A 24,949-nucleotide genomic window follows, 5' to 3' on the forward strand; every position below is an offset into this window, starting at 1 on the left:
TCCTAAGCCCTAGTTTACCGGGCACCGTGTCCGCCCGTGGCTCCTCGACTTTAATCTCAACCCTCCATGTTTTCTCTGTAATTGAAAAAACAATCATGCATACATGCATTCATGCATAAATTTTTTTTTCTCATGCATTCATCGAAGGATTGGACAAATTAAAAACTTTGTAAACATTACGGGTATGAAGAAGACTAAATCCTACAAGTTCAAGGAGGTTGATTTGGTTAGTTTGAGAGATTTGGCACTCAAGGTTAAGAATCAAACAGGTTTCCGACTCCGATATGGTGGTTTGCTTACTATTCTCCGGACTAATGTTGAAGAGAAGCTAGTGCACACTCTAGTGCAATTCTATGACCCAAATTTCCGTTGCTTCACTTTCCCGGATTTCCAGTTGGTCCCTACTCTTGAGGCTTATTCCTACTTGCTAGATTCACCTATAGCTGAGAAGACACCCTTCACCGGTCCCGGGACTTCTCTTACTCCTTTGGTTATTGCTAAGGATCTCTATCTCAAGACTTCCGACGTCTCCAATCATCTTATTACCAAGTCTCACATCCGAGGGTTCACTTCGAAGTATCTACTTGAGCAGGCTAATCTCAAAACCACTTGTCAGGACACACTCGAGGCTATTCTTGCATTGCTTATCTATGGGCTCATTCTCTTTCCGAATCTCGACAACTTTGTGGATATGAATGCTATTGAGATCTTCCATTCCAAGAATCCGGTTCCTACCTTGCTAGCTGACACATACCATGCTATCCATGATCGAACCCTCAAAGGTCGTGGGTACATCTTTTGCTGCGTACCTCTCCTATATAGGTGGTTTATTTCTCACCTTCTGAGTTCTTTCCATGACAACTCAGAGAATTGGTCTTACTCACAGCGGATTATGGCCCTCACTCCTAATGAGGTGGTCTGGCTCACTCCCGCCGCTCAGGTTAAGGAAATCATTACCGGTTGTGGGGATTTTCTCAATGTACCTCTTCTTGGTACCCGTGGAGGAATCAACTACAATCCTAAACTTGCTATGAGACAGTTTGGGTTCCCAATGAAGGCAAAGCCCATTAATCTTGCTACATCTCCGGAATTCTTCTACTATTCGAATTCCCCCACCGGACAAAGGGAGGCCTTCATAGAGGCATGGTCCAAAGTCCGTAAGAAGAGTGTGAAGCATTTGGGTATGAGATCCGGTATTGCTCATGAGGCCTACACTCAGTGGGTAATAGATCGAGCTGAAGAGATTGGTATGCTGTACCCTGCTATGAGATATGTGTCTGCATCTGCTCCATCTATACCTTTACCTCTACCTCCCACAACTCAGGAGATGTATCAGGAGCATCTGGCCATGGAGAGTCGTGAGAAGCAGATTTGGAAAGCCCGATACAATGAAGCTGAGAATCTAATCATGACTTTGGATGGTAAGGATGAGCAGAAGACTCATGAGAACCTGATGTTGAAAAAGGAATTGGTCAAGGTCCGAAGGGAACTCGAAGAAAAAGATGAGTTGCTTATGCGGGACTCCAAGAGAGCTAGAGGACGACGCGACTTCTATGCTAGATACTGCGGTTCGGATTCGGAGTCTGAGTCTGAGGATCATCCCACCACTTCCTATGCTTGAGAGTTTTATTGGCTTATATTTCAAAGTCTTCCCTTGGCTTAGTACTTCAAAGGGATTCACCTTGTAAAAACTTTGTTTTGCTTTGCTTGTTTAAATATTGTTTACAAAGTTCCTAATTTGTCTAAAAAACCCTTCGATGACCAAAAAAAAAAAGAAGCTTGTTACATTTGCATTTGTACATATCATGCATCATATGCATCATTCATAAAGTCACAAAAGGTTTCCAAGTGCTCACTGCCTCCTGGTTCTTCTGCCACAGATTGAAAGGTGGCTCGTGCTCGGAAAGTCTACGAACCTGACAGAATACATCGGACTAGACTATACATAAAGAAGAATTTGGTAGCTATGGAAGAGGAAAATGCTCAGCTCCGTACCGAGTTAGCTTCTCTGAGGGAAGAATTGGCTAAGGCCAATGATACCATGACTGCTCTGCTAGCCGCCCAAGAACAATCAGCCACAGCTATCCCTATAACTACAAGTGTGATCCCAACTGCATCTACTGATGCTCGCTTCGTTATGCCAACTGGGTTTCCGTATGGACTTCCACCGTTTTTCACTCCTAGTACTACGGCAGGCACTTCTGGTACCGCTAACAATGGTCCGATTCCTGCAACAAACGCTGTCTCCATCAATACTACTTTGCCTCAGACAACGGCAACTGTCACTGAGCCTCTTGTGCATGCCATATCTCAAGGTGTTAACATCAACGCACATCACGGAAACATCCCCGTGATCAAAACCATGGAAGAAAGGATGGAGGAACTTGCTAAAGAACTCCGTCATGAAATCAAAGCTAACCGAGGGAATGGGGACTCTTTTAGGACTCATGATCTCTGCTTGGTACCAAAGGTGGATGTCCCCAAGAAGTTCAAAATCCCGGATTTCGACCGATACAATGGGCTGACTTGTCCCCAGAACCACATCATCAAGTATGTCCGAAAGATGGGTAACTACAAAGACAATGATTCACTCATTATTCACTGCTTCCAAGATAGCTTAATGGAAGATGCTGCAGAATGGTATACTAGCTTGAGCAAAGATGACGTTCATACCTTTGATGAATTAGCCGCTGCTTTCAAAAGCCACTATGGGTTTAATACCAGATTGAAGCCAAACAGGGAATTTCTCAGATCTCTCTCCCAAAAGAAAGATGAAAGCTTCCGCGAGTATGCACAGAGATGGAGGGGGGCAGCTACCCGCATTACTCCCGCTCTTGATGAAGAAGAGATGACTCAGACATTCCTGAAGACTCTGAAAAAGGATTATGTCGAAAGAAAGATCATTGCTGCTCCAAATAACTTCTATGAGATGGTCACCATGGGGACTCGTCTGGAAGAAGCTGTCAGAGAAGGAATTATTGTATTCGAGAAAGTTGAATCCTCCGTGAATGCATCAAAGAGGTATGGTAACGGACATCATAAGAAGAAAGAAACAGAAGTAGGGATGGTATCTGCCGGAGCCGATCAATCCATGGCTACTGTTGCTCCTATTAATGCTGCCCAAATGCCTCCGTCGTACCCATATGCGCCGTACTCTCAGCATCCTTTCTTTCCAACATTCTATCATCAGTATCCTTTGCCATCGGGTCAACCTCAGGTACCCGTCAATGCCATCGTTCAGCAAATGCAACAACAGCCACCGGTTCAACAACAACAACAACATCAACAAGCTAGACCTACCTTTCCTCCGATACCAATCATGTATGCCGAGTTGCTTCCGACTCTACTTCTCAGAGGGCACTGCACAACCAGACAGGGCAAGCCTCCACCTGATCCGTTGCCTCCCAGGTTCCGGTCCGACCTCAAATGTGATTTCCATCAAGGTGCTCTGGGTCATGATGTCGAAAGATGCTATGCTCTGAAGTACATCGTGAAGAAGCTCATTGATCAAGGAAAGTTAACTTTTGAGAACAATGTCCCTCATGTCCTCGACAATCCTCTTCCGAATCATGCTGCTGTGAACGTGATTGAGGTATATGAGGAAGCTCCCAGACTTGATGTCCGTAATGTTGCAACTCCTCTGGTGCCTCTACACATCAAGCTATGCAAAGCTTCTCTGTTTAACCATGATCATGCCAACTGCCCAGGATGCCTTCGTAATCCTTTGGGGTGCTACTTCGTTCAAAATGACATCCAAAGCTTGATGAATGACAATTATTTAACTGTTAGTGATGTTTGTGTAATTGTGCCAGTCTTCCATGATCCGCCCGTCAAGAGCACGTCTTTGAAAGAAAATGTTGAGCCTCTAGTGATAAGGTTGCCCGGACCAGTACCTTATACTTCAGAAAAGGCTATCCCTTACAAGTACAATGCTACCATGATTGAGAACGGAGTAGAAGTGCCTCTGGCGTCCTTGGCCATGGTGAGCAACATCGCCGAAGGAACTTCAGCAGCCCTGAGAAGCGGAAGGGTTCGTCCACCGTTGTTTCAAAAGAAAGCAAATGCGCCTACCACCCCATCCATTGACAAAGCAACCCCGACCGATGTTTCTCCTGTTACTAGAGATGCGAGCCAACCAAGCCAGTCTATAGATGAGTCCAATCTGGACGAGATTTTGAAGTTAATCAAAAGAAGTGATTACAAGATCGTGGATCAGCTGTTACAAACTCCGTCGAAGATATCCATCTTGTCTCTACTTCTGAGTTCCGCAGCTCACAGAAATACCCTTTTGAAAGTATTGGAGCAAGCCTATGTGGATCACGAGGTCACTGTGGATCACTTTGGTAGCATAGTGGGGAATATTACCGCCTGCAGCAATCTGTGGTTCAGTGAAGATGAATTGCCTGAAGCAGGAAAGCATCATAATCTGGCCTTGCATATCTCCGTGAATTGCAAGTCTGACATGCTATCAAATGTGTTGGTGGACACTGGCTCATCTTTGAACGTGATGCCTAAGTCGACGCTGGATCAGCTGAGTTATCGGGGAACTCCCTTGAGGAGGAGCACTTTTCTGGTTAAAGCCTTCGATGGAACCCGTAAGAGCGTTCTCGGGGAGATAGACTTGCCAATAACTATTGGTCCCGAAACCTTTCTGATCACGTTCCAGGTCATGGACATCAATGCCTCTTATAGCTGTCTCTTAGGAAGACCGTGGATACATGACGCTGGGGCGGTGACCTCTACCCTGCACCAGAAGTTAAAGTTTGCAAAGAGTGGAAAGCTCGTTACAATTCATGGAGAGGAAGCATACCTGGTTAGCCAGCTATCATCTTTCTCTTGCATAGAAGCAGGGTCTGCAGAAGGAACCGCTTTTCAAGGTTTAACTGTCGAAGGTACGGAGCCCAAAAGGGATTGAGCTGCTATGGCTTCTTTGAAGGATGCACATAGGGCCGTCCAAGAAGGTCAAGCCGCCGGCTGGGGCAGATTAATACAACTCCGTGAGAACAAGCATAAGGAAGGTCTTGGCTTTTCCCCAACTTCAGGAGTCTCCACAGGAACCTTCTATAGCGCTAGTTTTGTTAATGCAATCACTGAAGAAGCAACTGGATTTGGCCCTAGGCCTGTATTTGTTATACCAGGAGGCATTGCGAGAGATTGGGATGCCATCGACATTCCCTCAATCATGCATGTTTCTGAGTAATATGTCTTGTTGCTTAAGTGTTTTGTTTTTCAAAATAACAATCCTCTCGCTCTGCCCGAAGCGAGAGTGATATTTTCTGTAAGGGCATGTTTGTTTCGGCATCGCCGTTATTAATAAAAATTGTCGTTTCTTTCACGGCTTTTATTTTTAGTGCCTTTTTCCTTGGAAATAATGGTAATGCCAGAAAAAACCAAAACATCTGTATTTTCTTATTAATTTCAAAAAAAAAAATCTGCATAAAAACCTCTTTCTAAAATCATCCAACCATTTTACGCAGATTGAGCCATAATAAATCCGTTGGGCACAGTAACCCTACATTTCCTCCGAATTTTGAATTCCCGGTGTATGAAGCCGAAGATGAGGAAGGTGATGACATACCGTATGAGATCACTCGACTGCTTGAGCAAGAAAAGAAAGCCATTCAGCCTCACCAGGAAGAGATTGAGCTCATCAACATAGGTACCGAGGAGAACAAGCGAGAAATCAAGATCGGTGCTGCTCTAGAGGAAGGGGTTAAAAGGAAGATCATCCAGCTCCTCCGAGAATACCCGGATATTTTTGCATGGTCGTATGAAGATATGCCAGGTCTAGATCCTAAGATTGTGGAGCATCGGATCCCCACAAAACCTGAATGTCCTCCCGTCAGGCAGAAATTGAGAAGGACCCATCCAGATATGGCTCTCAAGATTAAGAGTGAGGTTCAAAAGCAGATTGATGCGGGTTTTCTCATGACAGTTGAGTATCCTGAATGGGTTGCCAATATTGTACCTGTGCCAAAGAAGGATGGTAAAGTCCGGATGTGTGTTGACTTCAGAGACCTGAACAAAGCCAGTCCAAAAGACAACTTTCCATTACCTCATATTGATGTGCTTGTTGACAATACTGCTCAGTCCAAGGTGTTCTCCTTCATGGATGGCTTCTCCGGTTACAATCAGATCAAAATGTCCCCTGAGGATAGAGAAAATACGTCTTTTATCACTCCATGGGGTACTTTCTGCTACAAAGTGATGCCGTTCGGCCTAATAAATGCTGGTGCTACCTACCAAAGAGGGATGACTACTCTGTTTCATGACATGATTCACAAAGAAGTCGAAGTGTATGTGGACGACATGATTGTAAAGTCAACAGATGAGGAGCAACATGTTGAATACTTGACAAAGATGTTCGAAAGGTTGAGAAAGTACAAGCTTCGATTGAACCCTAACAAATGTACGTTCGGCGTCAGATCCGGAAAGTTACTAGGCTTCATTGTCAGCCAAAAGGGCATTGAAGTTGACCCTGATAAAGTCCGAGCCATCCGAGAAATGCCAGCTCCGCAGACCGAGAAACAAGTCAGAGGTTTCCTCGGACGATTGAATTACATCTCCCGATTCATATCTCACATGACCGCAACCTGCGGGCCGATCTTCAAGCTACTCAGAAAGAATCAGCCTATTGTATGGAACGATGAATGCCAAGAAGCTTATGATAGCATCAAAAATTACCTGCTGGAACCACCTATCCTTGTCCCACCCGTGGAAGGAAGGCCTTTGATTATGTATTTGGCAGTATTTGATGAATCCCGTGGAAGGAAGGCCTCTTGATGATTATCAACCAATTGAGTTCAATTTCCCAGACGAAGAGATCATGTATTTGAAATCAAAAGACTGCTAAGAACCGTTGATTGGTGAAGGTCCAGATCCCAATAGCAAGTGGGGTTTAGTCTTTGATGGTGCTGTCAATGCTGATGGTAAAGGAATCGGGGCAGTCATTGCAGGGGCATCACATTCCTTTTACCGCCCGGATTCTGTTCGAATGTACAAACAATATGGCTGAGTATGAAGCATGTATCTTTGGGATCGAGGAAGCAATTGACATGAGAATCAAACACCTCGACATCTATGGAGATTCTGCACTCGTCATCAACCAGATAAAGGGTGAATGGGAGACCCACCATGCCAAGCTGATTCCTTACCGTGATTACGCGAGACGTTTGCTGACGTATTTTACAAAGGTTGAGTTGCACCATATCCCTCGTGATGAGAACCAAATGGCTGATGCTCTTGCTACTCTATCCTCCATGTTTCGAGTAAACCATTGGAATGATGTGCCAATAATCAAAGTGCAACGCCTTGAAAGACCTTCACATGTGTTCGCTATTGGGGATGTGATCGATCAGGCTGGTGAAAATGTGGTTGACAATGAACCCTGGTACCACGACATCAAACAGTTCTTGCTAAGTCGTGAGTATCCGCCGGATGCTTCCAACAAAGACAAGAAGACCCTGAGAAGATTGGCCAGTAAATTCTTGCTAGATGGAAACATTTTGTACAAGAGAAACTACGACATGGTATTGTTAAGATGTGTTGATGAACGCGAAGCAGAGCAGTTAATGCATGATGTACATAACAGTACCTTCGGGACCCATGCTACAGGGCATACTATGTCAAGGACGTTGTTACGAGCAGGTTACTACTGGATGACCATGGAGCATGATTGCTACCAGCACGCCAGAAAGTGCCACAAATGTCAAATCTATGCTGATAAGATTCATGTGCCTCCGCACGCTCTCAATGTTATTTCATCCCCATGGTCGTTCTCAATGTGGGGCATCGACATGATTGGAAGAATTGAACCGAAGGCTTCAAACGGTCATCGTTTCATCTTAGTGGCAATTGACTACTTCACCAAATGGGTCGAAGCTGCATCTTATACCAATGTGACCAAGCAAGTGGTAGCTAAGTTCATCAAGAACAACATCATCTGTCGATATGGTGTTCCCAGCAAGATCATTACCGACAATGGTACTAACCTGAACAACAATGTGGTGCAAGCTCTTTGTGAAGAATTCAAAATTGAGCATCATAACTCTTCTCCTTATAGACCTCAGATGAATGGTGCAGTTGAGGCCGCCAACAAGAATATCAAGAGGATTGTCCAGAAAATGGTAACCACTTACAAGGACTGGCATGAGATGTTATCCTATGCTCTGCATGGCTACCGTACTACAGTGCGCAGTTCAACCGGGGCAACCCCTTTCTCTCTTGTATATGGTATGGAAGCAGTTCTTCCTTTGGAAGTGGAGATCCCATCTCTCCATGTGATCATGGAAGCAAAGTTATCCGAGGCCGAATGGTGCCAAAGCCGGTATGATCAGTTGAATTTGGTTGAGGAAAAACGTATGGACGCCATGGCTCGTGGACAGTCATATCAAGCAAGAATGAAGACTGCCTTTGACAAGAAAGTCCATCCTCGAAAATTCAAGGAAGGTGATTTTGTATTGAAAAGGAGGATAAGCCAGCAACCCGACCCAAGGGGCAAGTGGACGCCTAACTATGAAGGTCCTTATGTTGTCAAGAAGGCCTTCTCCGGTGGTGCTTTAATTCTTACACGCATGGATGGTGTAGAACTTCCAAATCCTGTGAATGCTGATATAGTCAAGAAATACTTTGCCTAGAAATATGAAAAGAACAGCGTGGTAGGTCGAAAACCCGAAAGGGCGGCCTAGGCAAAAATGCGCTTCCCGGTGGATCGAAAAACCCGAAAGGGCGGTCCAGGCAAAAATAAGGGACAAAAAAAATATATGAAAAAGCTCGCTGAGATTGTACGCAACTCAGGCAAGAATGAGCGTCTCGATGAGCCGAAAACCCGGAAGGGCGGTTCATGCAAAAATGAGATTGAAACAAAAGGCAAGTAACTATATCTGGCCAACCACCGTTCCCTTGGGGCATCTGCAGCTGTTAATGACCATCTTCATCAAAAGCTCCTATGCTTCCGAATTCAAAGTTTCTAGGAAATGTAATGATTGCTGTGTTCAATGTACCACCAACCAATAAAATTACCATTTTCCAAGCTTTGTAAATTCATGGAGTCACGCCTTCGGCTGACCACCACTCTTATACATCAATTTGAGCTTGTGCTTTTGTTTAAAACTCTATTTTCTTTTTACTTTCAAAGCTATGTACAAAAAAAACATTTTCTTTCTATTTTAATAATGACAAATGCTTGAAACAAACATCTTGAAAATTGAAAAAGTTTTGAAAGCAAACCTGAGCAACAGGGTACATTCAAACGAAACATGCATGAGCGAGTGTATGTTGGTGTCTATTTCAATATATGTTGCAAGCAGATTCTTCTCCAGGATAGTCTGTGGTCAATGGCAAGAATGAAAAAACCAAAATGAAAATGCATGAAAATGAATAGGCTCACTAAGTTGAAAACCCGGAAGGGCGGCTTAGGCAAAAATGAGCACCCCGCTGGACCGACAACCCGAAAGGGCAGTTCAGGCAAAAATGGGGCAATGAAAAGAATTTATTTCCCCGGTGGATCGAAAACCCGAAAGGGCGATCCAGGCAAAATGGGATGTAAAAAAAAATGAATGATGAAAAATTGAGAAAATGACATGCAAAAAGCATTGACCACAGATGCGACATCCACGGTACACCCGGCACTGAAATGCCCGGCAATGACGGCATTATCCCCAGTAGAGTCTTCCGAGATTCTATCCCCAAGCAAGTTGCATAGCTACCTGCCCTCAGCCATGGTTCCGATACGTCTCCCAACGACGTTATCTCCAAAGAGGATTTCCAGGAATGTGTAATATAGCACGAGCCATTACGTGCCCAATACTCCAATGTCTTGTCTGTCTCTGCGAAACTGTGTCTACAAACTGCCAACAGTCATACATTACAAGCATTCGTACATACATAATCATGCATATTACGTGCCCATGCATTTGATGAAACTGTTATATCATCCATGCATATTGCATTTTCAATGTCAACATCAGTCTCAATTCAATACTCATGTCAGGTTCTCTGTCAAAACCTTGTGAGCCAATAATATTGGTCAATTTCTACCTTTCAAATCAAATCGACGTCAAGTCAATTTCAACCTATATTTTGTCAAAAAACTAATCCCCTGTGAATTTGTTTCTGTTCGGTCAAGTGGCTAGTTCAAGTCCAAGAACAGCTTGTACCTGTCTATCTGTTTCTGTTCGGTCAAGTGGCTAGCTCAATCCAAGAGCAGCTTGCACCTGTCTGTTTGTTTTTGTCTCCGGTGGAGTAACCAGTTCGCATCCAAGAACAAGCTCGCACCTGTCTATTTGCCTTTGTTTTCGGTCGAGTGACCAGTTCGAATCCAAGAACAACTCGTGCCTATTTACTTTTCCATGACCCCAGTCGAGTAACCAGTTCAAATCCAAGAACAACTCGTACCTGTCTATGTGTTTATGATTTTAGTCGAGTGACCAGTTCGAATCCAAGAACAACTCGCACCTGTCTGTCTGCCTTTATTCCCGGTCAAGTGCCCAGCTCAATCCAAGAGCAGCTTGTACCCGTCAATTTGTTTCTAGTTCCCTACCTATTCTGTTATCTGTTATCTTGCCAATGTCTACCAATCCCGCAATGGATACGACATCTCTTGTTAGTTCCAACTCTCGTTTGTCTCGCATTCATAATCCAAATGTTGCATGGCATTCATGATATTTGAAAATGTGCAAGCGTATTTTTACGTCCAAACACAGTGCAAATGTTAATATTTAAGTATCTTCGTCCCGTCAAGCCAAAGACTCCGTCTCTTGACCCTCCGGACAAAGAAACTTAAATAGGGGCAGCTGTTATACCCTGATTTTAGACCTAAAAATACTCGTTCAAATTTCTTTTCTAAGACTGATATTTGTCAATTCTCTGTTATTTTACTCTGAATCTTTACTCTCTTTTCATCTGCATATTTTACTGTATCTGTCTCAAAGTACGTTCAAACTCGATTTTCTTGCATAAAATTATTCAAAGTGTCTTTCTTGCATTACAAGTCATTTGAAAAACTCTCTGAATCATTGCATTACTTTCCTCGCATTTTATTTCAAAAATCATACAAAAAGAGTATTTTGGTTATTTCCTACATTGGAACCCATTTTAGTCCCTGTGTTTGTCTCTGAGTCTTTTAAACTTGTCTGTACAAATCATTGTTGAATCTCTATTTAAAATCATTTCAAAAATTGCATTTGAGTCATTTTAGTCCCTAGGGGCATTTTGGTCTTTTCCTGTCAAAATTTCGACAGGGAGGTATTTTAAAATACCTCATGTCAGTATTTGGTTCGTTTTAGTCCTTTTGTTGATTTTATTTTTTGTTTCACTTTACGTTTTATCAAATTTACTTTTTAGTCCAATTTTATTTTTAATTACATTTTAGCCCAAAACATTTAAAAATTTCATTTCAGTCCATTTTTTTTATTGCAGTCAAGTCCTTCAAGTTTTTTATTTTGCAGAAAGGTCCCAAGTGCTTTTTAGTCCAAAAATTCGATCCAATCCAGTCCAGAACAGGTGTCATTATCTCAGTGGTCCCAAATACACATGGCAGGCTATAAATAACACACAGTGTCAGAAATTCCACACGGATCCATACATTTCAGGCCACATCACAAACAGAATCACGTTTTCTCTCTCTTTTCTGTTAGATCAAAACCCAGAAAATCACAAAGAACAAAAAGAACATTCATGAACCCTAGAATTCCAGAATCACAATTCATCAACAATTTCCACTAAATTTGTTCAGTTCTCAGTGATTCTTCAAAGAATCATCATCATTGAACTGAAATCTCTACAATTCAAGTGCGAATCCGTCACCGTTTGGCGACAAATCCAAGCACGATCGCAGAGAATCCGTGAGAAGAAAAGAGAAAGAAGACGAAGAAGATTGAACCGGCGAAGAAGAAGAAGGAACAACACCGATCTATTTTCGGTTTTCACACAAAAGATCAACAAACCACACCAAGATTCAAGTTTCCAAAGATTCCAGTTCGAGATCTCCAATCAAAATCTCAGGTAAACGCGCAAACTTCATCTCTTTCATGCTTAAGAACAATAACAAGAACGAATCAGCGTAGATCTTTAAGGTTCCAAAAAGTTTCATTCAAAAAACAGAAAACCTAAAAGAAAACATTTTCAAAACCGTAAAAGTTTTAGATCTACGTCGATTCAAACTTTATTTGTGAAAACCAGTGCCAAAATCATGCTTAGAATAGAGAGACGAATCGATTGGGGTAAAAATTTTAGGTTTCTGGAGGTTTAGGTCAGAATCTGGGTTTGCTCGCCGGAGAAGATGAAGATTCCGACGAACCTTGAAGGTTCCGGCCGATCTTCATCTTCCTCAGCCGTTTCTTTCAGAAGCCGGCAAAGGCGAGAAGAGAGAAGCAAGAACCTAGTGAGAGAAGTGAGGTTTAGAGAGAGAAAGAAGAAGAGGAAATGAATTGGACCGGTGCCTGAACCTATTTATAAGCACCTGAACCGGTCTGGTTCGTCTTTCCTTCATCCTGAGCGTTGGATCTAGGGTTTCCCTCCCTGGATCAATCCAACGCTCCCTGTGCATCCGGATCCAGTAGTATTGGGTTGGGCCTGTTTCCTTTGGGTTTAGGTGTTTTCTTGCTATGCGCACCCCTTGTTTTTTGCTATGTGAACCCCCTGTTTGTTCTTATTTTCTCATAAAAATTCCTAAAAATTTCTATGTGTTTCTTGATATGTTTCTGATACTTTTGTAATGCTTTTTACATGTTAAAAAAATGATAAAAATATAGGTGTTATTTTCTTGATTAATTTGTTCTTTTTGGCTTAATTTTGTGAATTTCTTGCCATATTTTTCTTCATAAATTTTGGCATATATTGTGAGTGATTGATATGCAATCTCATGTTGAATAAGCCTCTGATCATATGTGTATTTTGCTGTTTGTGGATGTGAATTTTCTTTTCTTTTTCTTGTTTGATAAATAATGTGTGTTTTTATCAAGAAATGAAGTGTAAAATATCTCTATGAATGTGTTATAATGCTTTGCTTGTGTGTGTTCTTGTGATCCTCACATTGTAGCTTAAAATCAAACCTCTTTTAAAAATGGCTATGATGAGGGAATTATAGATCATGTGCATGTCCAAGTGTTATACCAAATTCTAAGTATATTTTGTCATTTTTAGTTCATTTCATTGTTCTTTTCTTTTTGCTATCCTATTTCAATATTGCTTTCTTTCTTCTTGCCATTTTATGCCTTATGATACTAATCATTTCATTTCATATTTCAATTTCTCATAGTTTAGGCATTATTTTTCTATTCATTTCTATACCAAATGGGCTTGTAATAATTTTAGGTAGATTAGTTTCCTTTTGATTTCTTGCAAGACCATAGCATGTAAATTAGGGCAAAGTGTAAAGGACAATGGAATTTAATGATGTACACCGACACAAGCACTGACACGCACACACGTTGCATGTTTACCGTTTAGATGTATGCTTAGGAAACGCGATCTTTAGACAAATGCCAATTTTCCAAAAAAATAAATAAATTCCATCACTCAAATTTTTCCAAACAAGCCTTGGAGTAAAAACTCCATTGAATTTTTTCCTTTATTTTCTTAATCAAATCCAAATGAATCCTAATTCCTACTTAGACTTTTTTAATAACAATTGAACCAACCATTCACCATTTTCTTCTCTTATGCCTTTAAGGCCTCTTTCTCTTCTTCAAACCTATTTTTCCAAAACTTAAAATCAATCGAAACACACCAAAAACTTTTTTTGAAAGAGAACTACATGGAGTTTGATCCCTTAAATGGGTATGTAGACATGAGGTCGAAACCTCTCCAAGTCCACTAAAATAAAACCTCAAACACTTTCTCCCCCCATTCTTAACATAAAAAAATTCTTTTTCCATAAATAGCATTAAAAAATAAAGCGTAGACATAAAACTAAGAAAACGGCTCCTATAGAGTACTATAGTCATCGCGGGTGCCTAACACCTTCCCGTAGTGAAAACGACCCCCGAACTTAGAATTTCTAAGGGTTTTCTCAATTTTACCCTTCCCAAGAAAAAATAGAGAATATCAAAGATTGAAAGGTTCAAGCCTAATTAATGACTTGATACCCCAAAATCGTGATAACAAATATGATCATGAAAAATTACATTTCTAGAGATGAAAATTTCTCTAGAATGTAAATCAAAATGGAAAAAACCCTTGAAACCTGACTTGTAGCCTAAGAAACAACACTTTCTGGCTCTAGGGTCAAGTTTAGATCTGTGGGACAATATAGTTGAAGCATAACACAGTGAACCAAAAACTTTAAAAAGTTTAAGGTCGGGTAAAGAGTCATACATGAGTTGATAGGGTGTTTTGTGACCAAGTAAAAGGGTAGAAACTCTGTTAATGAGGAAAACAGCATGACTGACAGCATAACACCAAAATTGTTTTGGACGTTTAGATTGAAACAATAAAGCTCTTGCCACATTAATAATATGTTGGTCTCTTCTTTCAACTCTGGCATTTTGTTGAGGTGTTTCAACACAAGATCTATGATGGATAATACCTTTAGAGGCATACAATTCAGTGAGAAGGAATTCAGGACCATTGTCTGATCTGACAGTTTTGGGGGTGACATTATATTTAGTATGAAGCATATTGATAAAATTTTTAACATGTGTGGAGACTTCAGATTTATTTTTAAGGAGTATGATCCAAACAAATCTACTAAAATCATCTACAATGGTGAGAAAATATTTATGATTGTGAGCAGAAGGAAAAGCTAAAGGACCCCAAATATCAAAATGGAGTAATTCAAATTTAGTAGAAGAAATTGAAAGACTAGAAGTAAAGGGAAGTTTCTTTTGTTTGGCAAAGTGACAAATGTCACAAACATCTTTATTATTGCAGGAAATAGAAGGATACAAGGATTGCATATGAGATAATCTTTGATGGGAAAGATGTCCCATTCTATAATGCCATAAAGCTGAATTAGGAATTGCATTGAAATGTGACTGAGAAACATTATTACAAGAAACAAACAATTTTTTATGGAAACTATGAGAAGGAGACTTTAATGAATCAGCACACACCACAAATCTGTATAAGCACTTCTGATTTTCACCCAAACCAATCATCCTCTTGGTACTCAAATCCTGAATAATACAACTATCAGTTGAAAAATTGACAAAACAAGACAAAGATTTGCACATTTTGGATACTGATATGAGATTAAGGTAGAAAGTTGGACAATATAAAACATTGGTAAGATATAATGATGGGGAAAAAGAGACATTACCAGCATATTGAACTAAAATAGTGGTTTTGTTAGGTAAGTTAACATTTGTAGGTTTGATTTTGTAAAAAGAGGTAAAAACAAAGTAATGAGGAACATATATGATCATTGACACCTGAATCTAGAATCCAATGATGAGGAGCAGAATCAATAGCACAAGAAACAACATTGAATATACATGTTTGATGAGAATTAGGAGCAGGAGGAATAGTTGAAGTATGAACATGATTGGAAACAGGACTAGTTGGTGGGGAAACTGAGGAAAGCAAATTAGCCCGTTGAAGCAAAGCCACAAGATGATCATACTTCTCCTGAGTTAAACTGAACTTGGAATCTGGTGCTACCACATCATTGGGACCAATGGAGTTGTTTGTATCAGAAGCCTCAGAACTAGCTTTTTAGGCAGATGAATTACCCTTGTTGAAGTTCGGGTGACCATGTTTCTAATAACAAAACTCTATAGTATGGTTAAATCTGTTACAAAACGTACAAAACCTATATTTGCCCTTGTTAGCTCAATTACTAGGGGCACCTTTACCATGAGGATGAAACTTCCTTGCATCAGAAGCATTTACAGAAATGCTAGAATCAACAATAATAGGAGGTTTGGAAAACACAACATTCTGACTTTCTTCTTGAACAACCAAAGAGTAAACCTTATTGATAGGGGGTAAAGGATCCATAAGAAGGATTTGAGTTTTCACAACAGAAAATGTATCATTCAAACCAGTGAGAAACTGAAGAATCTGATCTTCAGTTCTATAGTACTTAGCAAGGCATATAGATTCACATCTACAGGGATGAACACAAGTGTAATTTGGAATTGGTCTATGTGAATTCAATTCATCCCATAGAGTACGAAGCTCAATGAAGTAATCAAGTACAAATTTAGTACCTTGCTTGAGATTATTGATGGTGGATCTCAGAGAAAGAATACGAACACAATCAACTTTTGAGAAACGATCCTTCAGATCATCCCAAGCAAATAAAGCAGTGTCATGAAAGACAATAGTTTGAGCAATGGATTCAGTAACAAAATTTACAATCCAAGAGTGAAACAGATGGTTACAACGTTCCCAAGCTTGACGATTAAGATCATCAATGTCAGGAACTGAAATTCAACCATCAATGAAGACAAGCTTGTTCATCGCGCCCAAAGCTCGTTGCATGGAACGATGCCATGCAAGATAATTCGAGCCATTGAGTTTGGGAGTGATAACCAAAGAACTAGGTCCATCACTAGGATGAATATTGTAAGGAGAATCTGAATCAGAGTTAGAAGGTGCAGAAATTCCACGAGCCATGAAAACAGAGTATGAAAAAAAAGGGAGGAAAATGCGAACGAATTGAACGAAAAGTAATCGCAATTCGAAGCAGTAACAAAAAAAGGAGATGAAGATGATGAATCTTCAACAAGAAAAAGAGAGAAGAAAGCTTCAAAACGAAGCTTGAAGAAGAAACAACAATGGCGGAAAACGGTTACAACCGGATCATAACAAACTCCTCAAGGAGAGAGAGTCACTAATACTATATTATGAAAGAAACAAAAATGAATGAATTATTCTCATTAAGTGTAAATGAAGCAAGGTTACATCTTATATAGAGAACAAAGGGACTACTGCAACTATCATGCACTGACTGTATTCTAACATTCATTCCAATACAGTCACTGACTAGATAACTTGGAGAGCAAGTTATCTCTATAACTAAGTTGTATCATCACTAATCACTTCACTATGCAATACCTTCTACTTTTATTGTCGAAATATATCTCAAGGTTTACCTATTTTGGGTGTTTGATTTTGTGAGTAAGTTAGATGTGATGATTTTTTTTATAAAGGTGGATTGTCTCTGATCGTCATTTTTATAAAAGGTTTTAAATAGATAGATTTTAATCATAGGACGATTATGACTATTTTAACTGTAAGTGTTAGTTGTTTTAATAAAAGACATACTCTGATTGTTTAAAATAGAGGGTGTTACACTTTGTTTAAATTTCATTGCCAACATATTATTGTGGAAAGCGATAATTGATAGGTCAATGAAATTATAAAAAGAATATTAAAAAAATACAATTATTTAACGCTAGCACCATAACTAGATAACAACTTTGGAATATTCTAGCAAAGATATATTCCATAGATTTTTTACTAATGTAAAAACTTATTCTTCTCATAATGGCTTAATGGTTCTCTCTTGATTATTTTACTTTTGGTACTTTTGGTATATACGGTATGGTATATCTACATTCTCCGTGAAGGCACTTATATACGCGAGTCTTACTTATTGGACAATCTTCAAATGTTATACATTTTTTCAATGCTGTAACAAAAAATAAAATAAAATAAATTACTTAAACAATATAAAAAAAATTGTATACTAACTATAGATAAAAGAAGAAAATTTGAAAATGATGAAAATAAATCTTACCGTCAACGTTCTTTGCAACAAGAAATAGGGTAATAAATAAAATGATACTATAGACAAATTTGAGAGTTTTAGTCATATTCTTTTTTATCTTTTTGCTTGTAACAAATAGATTAAGATTTGATCAATTTATAGTGTATAAAGTGAGTGTTGTTCCAAATAAAATTAATATTTTTATCGGTGAAAGAGGTCATAAAACCCTCTCTATAGTTAGAATAATTATTGAATGTCTCTTAAGTATAGTAATGTGTTGGTTTTTGTCCCTTTAGCTCACTTAATAGAGGGGTGACGTAAAAGCCTTTGTAATTAATAAATTTACTTTTTTGTTTTTAAAAAATTGAACCTTTAATGATAGAAATGACACATTTTAGAAATATTAATAATGCATGATCCTCGTTCCAACACAATATTTATGCACAAGTTAAACGTATTTTAGAATTTATTATATATAAAATAATTTGATCAAAGAGAATGAGTGTAAAATTTTGTAGTATGATTTCCTCAATATTATAATTTATTCATATAAATTCTTCGATTCACATATACAAAATAGATTAGGATACATGACCTCACAAAACTTTTTCTGATAGATGCTTATTGTAACATCCTAATTCTCAACGTTGATTTAATAAATAATGCGAATAAATTTAAACAATAAGGATATTACACATACTCATCAATCATTCATTCGAATAATAAATAATACGTTATATTTCATAATGCGGAAAATACTTCAAAAATATTTCATAAAATGAAGGAGTCTGATTCTCAATTGTCATTGTGGAAAATATCATAATTAAGATTCCTAAAATTAAACATTCAGCGTTTGACCCCAACCCCATTGTTACAGATCAGAGTGCGTGATTATTCGACTACATAAACAATTAGATAATAGTTACGGAAGTATATCTCCGTCACCACCTTCTAAACATCCCGCAAACTAGAGCTCCTCATCCTGAGTGTCTGTACCCCAAGAGTACAGACACCATAATACACAACAACAACAACAACAAAGGGGTGAGAATATTCATTGTAACATATATTGGGATACATGAATAATATATAAATAGGCATAACATCATTTGATCATCATTTACAACATATTCACAATTCTTCATCAGTTATACAACATCATTAACACATCATCATTATCATAATTTTTCAGTTTTAACACATTAAAAAAAATGCACATATCACGCACAATACATCACATTGACACATATCACATATACCACATATATCACATATACTTCATATACACCTAGCATCTTCATTACCTTAAACCACTTCACCATTCTACTTGTTAATTTTGGCTCTACACCTTACCCTTTTCCCCATGTCTTTTAGGTTCGTTAAGCTTACGATTCTATCTTCGTATATAGTTTCATCATTACTATCTTATATTGTCTTATGTCACTATTACTAGTTCATGTTTTAGACTCACCTTTACTTTGAGGTAATCACTTCTATTTATGCGTAAACACACTTTCTCATTTAGATATATAGTTTAGGGATCCTTACGTTTACATTACACACTAATGGATAATCTTAAACTCATAATTGCTTTTATAGTTGTTGAAGAGTCCACTAGAAGGGTTGTGCTGAAATTTCATGAAAAACGCAACATGACCCACGTGCGACATTTTAATCATAACTCAATTTAGGAATGTCTAAATGAGTTCAAATCAAAGCTAAACGAAAGATAACTCTCATATAAACAAACAAATTTCATGAAGGAACCTAAATCAAATTTGATACGGAGAGGGGTGAAAATGTTAGTTTTCCTAAATCTAGGCAGAGTGCACGACTGTGCTGACCTCTGTGTAGTATTTTGATCATAACTCAAGTTTTTGACGTCCTATTGGAGTCACTCCAAAGACACATGAAATAGAACATTCATCTCTACAACTTCCATGTTTACATAGAAACCTAGTTCAGAACAGAAAAGAGTCGAAAAGTTGGTTTTCCTAAAAAGAGCACAACCCTGCTGACCCAAGTGTAGTAATTTGATCATATCTAGAGTTCAAGAAGTTGTAATGAGGTCAAACCAACTCCTAATTAAATTTAACATTCATATCTACAACTTTCATGAAGACACCAAAACCTAATTAGGAATAGAAAATACCCAGATTTTATTTTTGTTTTTCGGTTACAGAAATCGAAAAGAGCACGATCTTGTTGACCCATGTGTAATATTTTGATCATATCTAGAGCAATAGACGTTTGAATGAGGTCAAAACAACGCCCTGTTAAAGCTAACTTGCATATCTACAACTTTAATGAAGACACCAAAGCCTAATTCTGAACAGAAAAGTCCCAGTTTTTATTTTTGTTTCTGTTACCGAAATATGCGATTTAGCCTTGAAGGGCTTTTCCTAACTCCGTTTTCAACCCTAAACTCGCCAAACCCAATTCTAATCTTTACTCCATGATTACCCTATCATGCAAACACAAATTCTTTGTTAACCTACCGAATTATCCACTTTTTTAAAGACTAAAACTCAATTCAAAAACTTAAACTAGTTTTCCTCAATTCCCATCTTTCAATTCGTTCATCGTTATTCTCTCATCAAAATTCTCATCATAACAACAACAACTTATTAAAATTTAAGACAACCCTCCCATGATATATAGATTTTTTTAATAAAAATGAAATTGCAAAGACATCACCAATCAAACGAATAATATATTGTAGGAACTTAATGAATATATTTATAATAAATATATGACAAGAGACAAAATAAAGAGAGGTCAATCTCGTATGTTGAAAGATGATACCACAAGCAGCAAGACTAAGGGAACCCTTCGTTGCACCATATGTTCTACATTTAATTCATCTACAAGCAAGTTGACTGCTATAACCAAATAAACTTGGAATTTGTAACACCTAAACGTATCGCTGGAAAATTAACAAAAATTATTTTTTCTTAAGATGGAAACCATGATTAACATAGAAATTTCATTCAAAACCTTGGAAGCTTCCATATAACATCAAAGGCATCAACAACATCAACAAATTCCCAAGTACCATGTTTAGAGTGTATGTCTTCCATTTAAATAGAAAGTTTGGAACATGAACGCTTCCCCTATGACATGCTTCCACTATGATAGGAAATTTTTTACAAATGCATGATTACAAAGATTCCTTGGATTCTCAATCTTCTATGCTAAGCAATCACACAAGATTCAATCTTCAAGACCTCTTAAAATTGGACAACCACATGATCTTTGAATCTCAAGCTTGCATGCAATCCCTTGAATTTTTACACAGAGAATTAATCTTTGATATGCCCTTGAACCTTGAATTGATGAGAAACAACCTCTTTAATTTTCTTTGGAGGTGAAAAGAGTCGTCTTTCCCTTTAGGTCCTTGATCCACCACTAAGACCCTTGAAAGAAACCAATCTTACAAGACTTATAGCACCCTAACAATCTAGACCTCACACTCTGCAAAAGTTCATAGAAAAAGGGTTTAATGTGAAGAAGATGTAGAGATAAAGCGTTTTGAGTTTTCATAGTCTATTTGCAAATTAATTCAATGAATGAGAGAATGAGTGGATGGAAGTATATATATATATAGGTGAGTGAGATACGAGTAAGTTTGGCCCACAATAACACTGAAAAAATGGGTTTTAATCGAATAAAAAAAGTCTTGAATCGATTCGATAGTGTAAAATATGAAGGTTTAAATGTGTCATTGGTCCCTGCACTTTCATCAGATTTTGACATTGGTCCCTACACTTTTTTTTGTTTGGCATTGGTCCCTGCACTTTGTAAAAATATTGGTATTGGTCCCTCTGTTAACTCTCTGTTAAAAAAAAAAAACACAAAACCAACGGAGTGCCATGTGGCCCAATCATTTCACGCCACGTGGCACCAATATCAATATTTTTACAAAGTGCAAGGACCAATACCAATATTTTTACAAAGTGCATGGACCAATACCAATAGTTTTGTGTTTTTTTTTTTTAACAAAAAGTTAATAGAGGGACCGATACCAATATTTTTATAAAGTGCAGGGACCAATTCCAAACAAAAAAAAGTGTAGGGACCAATGCCAAAATCTGATGAAAGTGCAAGGACTAAAGGCATATTTAAACCAAATATGAAATATGGGTTATCACGAAGATTAGAGAAACTTTAAATTGATTCAAATGAATAGATTCTTAAAAATCTTGAATTGAATCAATAATTCCATATGAAGATTGAATAGATTAACAAAAATATGAATCGATTCAAAATCAATTTCCATCAGCCAAACACCTGGGAGCGTGAATAATTTGATTAAAAATATACATGAATTTAATCAAAACGTTAAAAAAAAAAACAATTAACAAATTTACATGAGTCAAACACCCAATATCTTGAATAATTAGATTCAACATATGTAATGAAATATATGAATCAAATCAAATCACTAAAAATAGATTTTTGGACATATTGAACATAAAACTTAACTCCAAACTACGTAATCTTTCTAACAACACACTTTTCTGGAGAATATGATCTAAACTGACGACATCACTCAAAACATAAATTACTACTTAATCAAAAGATATAAACAAATTTCATTTTTCTATGTAGAACAGCCACAACATTTTATTTTGACATAGCTTCAAGGGGCAGTTGGAACAAGTTTTGAGGCCTCTTTGGTATATAGTTCATTCTAAATTTTGCTAATAAAATCTAGATTACAGCTATTAGTAACTGTACTAGGCAACACTGTTACCAAATTTAAAGACTAGATTTTCACTAAAGGGAACTTGTAAAACCACTCATACTATTCAAGTAAAGAGGAATCTACCGTATTATCATGTAAACTCACACAACATGCTCTTTAAGGATGCTAAAAGCAACTGCTACCAGAAATGGAAAAGTGTAACAAGCTCCATCCACTCCACGCTAATAACCACTAATATTGCAATAGTTATATCTGTTCTACCTAAAGATCAGAGTAAATGAATCATCAAAGTAGAAAATGCATATTAGAAATTTCCAACATTATAAGCTTTCAAACGACGGTGAACAAAACCAATCCAAGTACATTCCTTAAATAAAAAAAAAAAAAACCAAATGCATGTCCCTAAATACTTTAATAACATCTTCAAGTCAATCCATAAATGAAGATATAAACCCTAGAAGATGGTCACACTAGTGCAAAATTGACAAAATAATTATTTATATTATACCTATTTTATTAAAAAAAATGGTGTGAAATATATAACTAAGGTGGCAATTTTGTAAATATATTGAAAATTTTGTTTTAGTGTGTAAGTTTTTAAACCTGATTTTAAGAATAAGGCTTAAATATGCAAACCGTCCCTTTAATTTGAGCGCATTTTGATTTTTGTTCCTGTAAAAAAATAAATTTAATTACATCCCTGTAAAAAAAAAATTGTTTTAAAAATGTCTCTGCCTCCACTTCATTGGTGATTTGGCAAGGTTTTGGGCCACGTGGTATAAGTTGCACAGTCAGGAACTGCCACATGGCCCAAAACCTAGCCAAATCACCAATGAAGTGGGGTCAGGGACATTTTTAAAACAAAAAAAAAAATTACAGGGATGTAATTAATTTTTTTTTACAGGGACGAAAATAAAAATGCGTTCAAATTACAGGGACGGTTTGCATATTTAAACTTAAGAATAAATTGGTGTCAAATATGAAATGAAAATAAAGTGGTAAACTTGTGAATATTATTCTTTACCTAATTTTTCAAATATGGTGTGAAATAAAGAATAGTGGCAAACTTATAAATATCACTTTTGGGTAATTAAGATGGAATTTTTAATTTTTAACTAGCAACAAACCCGTGATCCGCACGGGTTGGACGTCGAGGTAGTCAGTGGCGGAGCCAGGAAAAAAATTTAGGATGAGCCATAAATAATGATGGAGCTTAATTTTCTTATAAGTACATTTTATCATTGGTTGGTTCGAATAACTATGAACTTGTTATTTGTTGAATATAGTTCAAACCAGTATTTTAAAATCTGAACTGATTATCAACTCAAACAAAGTACAAGATAATTGATTGAACAATTAGGTCATCGATTGAACCTCACAACTGAATTGAATGACTCGACTTCTATAAACAGATGTATAAGTATTAAATCAAATTGAATCAAACGACTGAGTTAAAAAAAAAAAAAAGTTAAAATAAATCTCATGACACATAGTAATGTAAAAAAGATCATTACATAAGAAAATATACTTATAATCAAGTAGAGTAATGAAATATATTTTAATTTAATTAAGAATATAGTATGTTTTTACCTAAAAAATACTGTTTATACAATTAAATATTTTTATGATATCATGTTTTTTAAGGATATTTTAAAGTTTATATTATATGGTATGTGTTTTAAAAGATAGTTGAGGTCCTCTTTTGTATAAAAAAATATGTTACATGTTTTAAAATGGATTTTTTTTTATTTGACAAAAAAAGAGAGTTGAAGCCCCCTTTATTTAAAAAAAGAAAAAGAGTAAATAGACAATTGTACCCAAAAAATAAGAGTAAAGAATGAAAGATTGTTTTAAATTGAATAAAAGATTTATAAAGATTTATGTTTTTATTAAATAAAGATGGATTATTTTAACAATTATGAATTTTAACGTTTAAACTTTTCAACTTGGAAAAAAGAAAACAAAAAAAAATAAAATGGCTTGGGCAAGAGTTAAACCTAGTACATTAGGGTTGGCAAAAGGCATCTTAACCGCTACAACATGCAACCCAATTGATATATACACACAAACACTTATATATATAGTAAGATTATAGGATACAATATATATATATATATATATACACTAAGAATTATTTTTTGGGGGTGGGCCATGGTCCACCTTGGCCCATGAGGGGCTCCGCCCCTGGAAGTAGGGGTCATATGTCAAAGTAAATTGCAATGTTATATGCATTGAGAAAATAGAAAAAAGATCAACGATAAAGATAATGTTAATGATAAAAAGGAAAATTACATTGACCTTCTTTGAGATTTTCATAAACAACACAAGCACGTCGTTTAATTTTATCCAATTTTATTTCAGTAACCTTCGAAATACACAATTCAATTTCAGTCATATTGGTTTGATATATCTTGTTTTTGTTTTCTCTTTTGGCAATAAGTTGAATGAGGTTTTATTCTCACAATGGAGAAACAATAACAATTGTTTTTACCAGCAAATAGAATCAAACATTGACAATTAAAAAAGAGACTAAAAGATAATATGGAGATGGATGAATGTTGTGTTTGACTAATGAAAAGAAAATA

At 37.2% G+C, this 24,949-nt stretch overlaps 1 protein-coding gene and 1 long non-coding RNA gene across 2 annotated transcripts; both read right to left on the minus strand.

Moving 5' to 3' along the window:
- Positions 1–15,771: 15,771 nt before the first annotated feature.
- LOC112422116 (uncharacterized) lies at positions 15,772–16,560 on the minus strand. Its single transcript, XM_024784868.1, has 2 exons — positions 16,455–16,560; positions 15,772–16,367 (listed from the first exon to the last, which is right to left on the minus strand). The coding sequence occupies exons 1-2, from the start codon at positions 16,558–16,560 to the stop codon at positions 15,772–15,774; spliced, it is 702 nt and encodes a 233-aa protein (XP_024640636.1).
- A 238-nt stretch (positions 16,561–16,798) lies between these two features.
- On the minus strand, positions 16,799–17,786 carry LOC120580482 (uncharacterized). The gene is made up of 2 exons (XR_005646183.1): positions 17,687–17,786; positions 16,799–17,578 (listed from the first exon to the last, which is right to left on the minus strand). It is a non-coding gene; the product is annotated as an uncharacterized lncRNA (long non-coding RNA).
- Between the last annotated feature and the right edge of the window lie 7,163 nt (positions 17,787–24,949).

This window comes from Medicago truncatula, chromosome 5 (genome assembly GCF_003473485.1).
Source record: "Medicago truncatula cultivar Jemalong A17 chromosome 5, MtrunA17r5.0-ANR, whole genome shotgun sequence".
NCBI lineage: Eukaryota > Viridiplantae > Streptophyta > Magnoliopsida > Fabales > Fabaceae > Medicago > Medicago truncatula.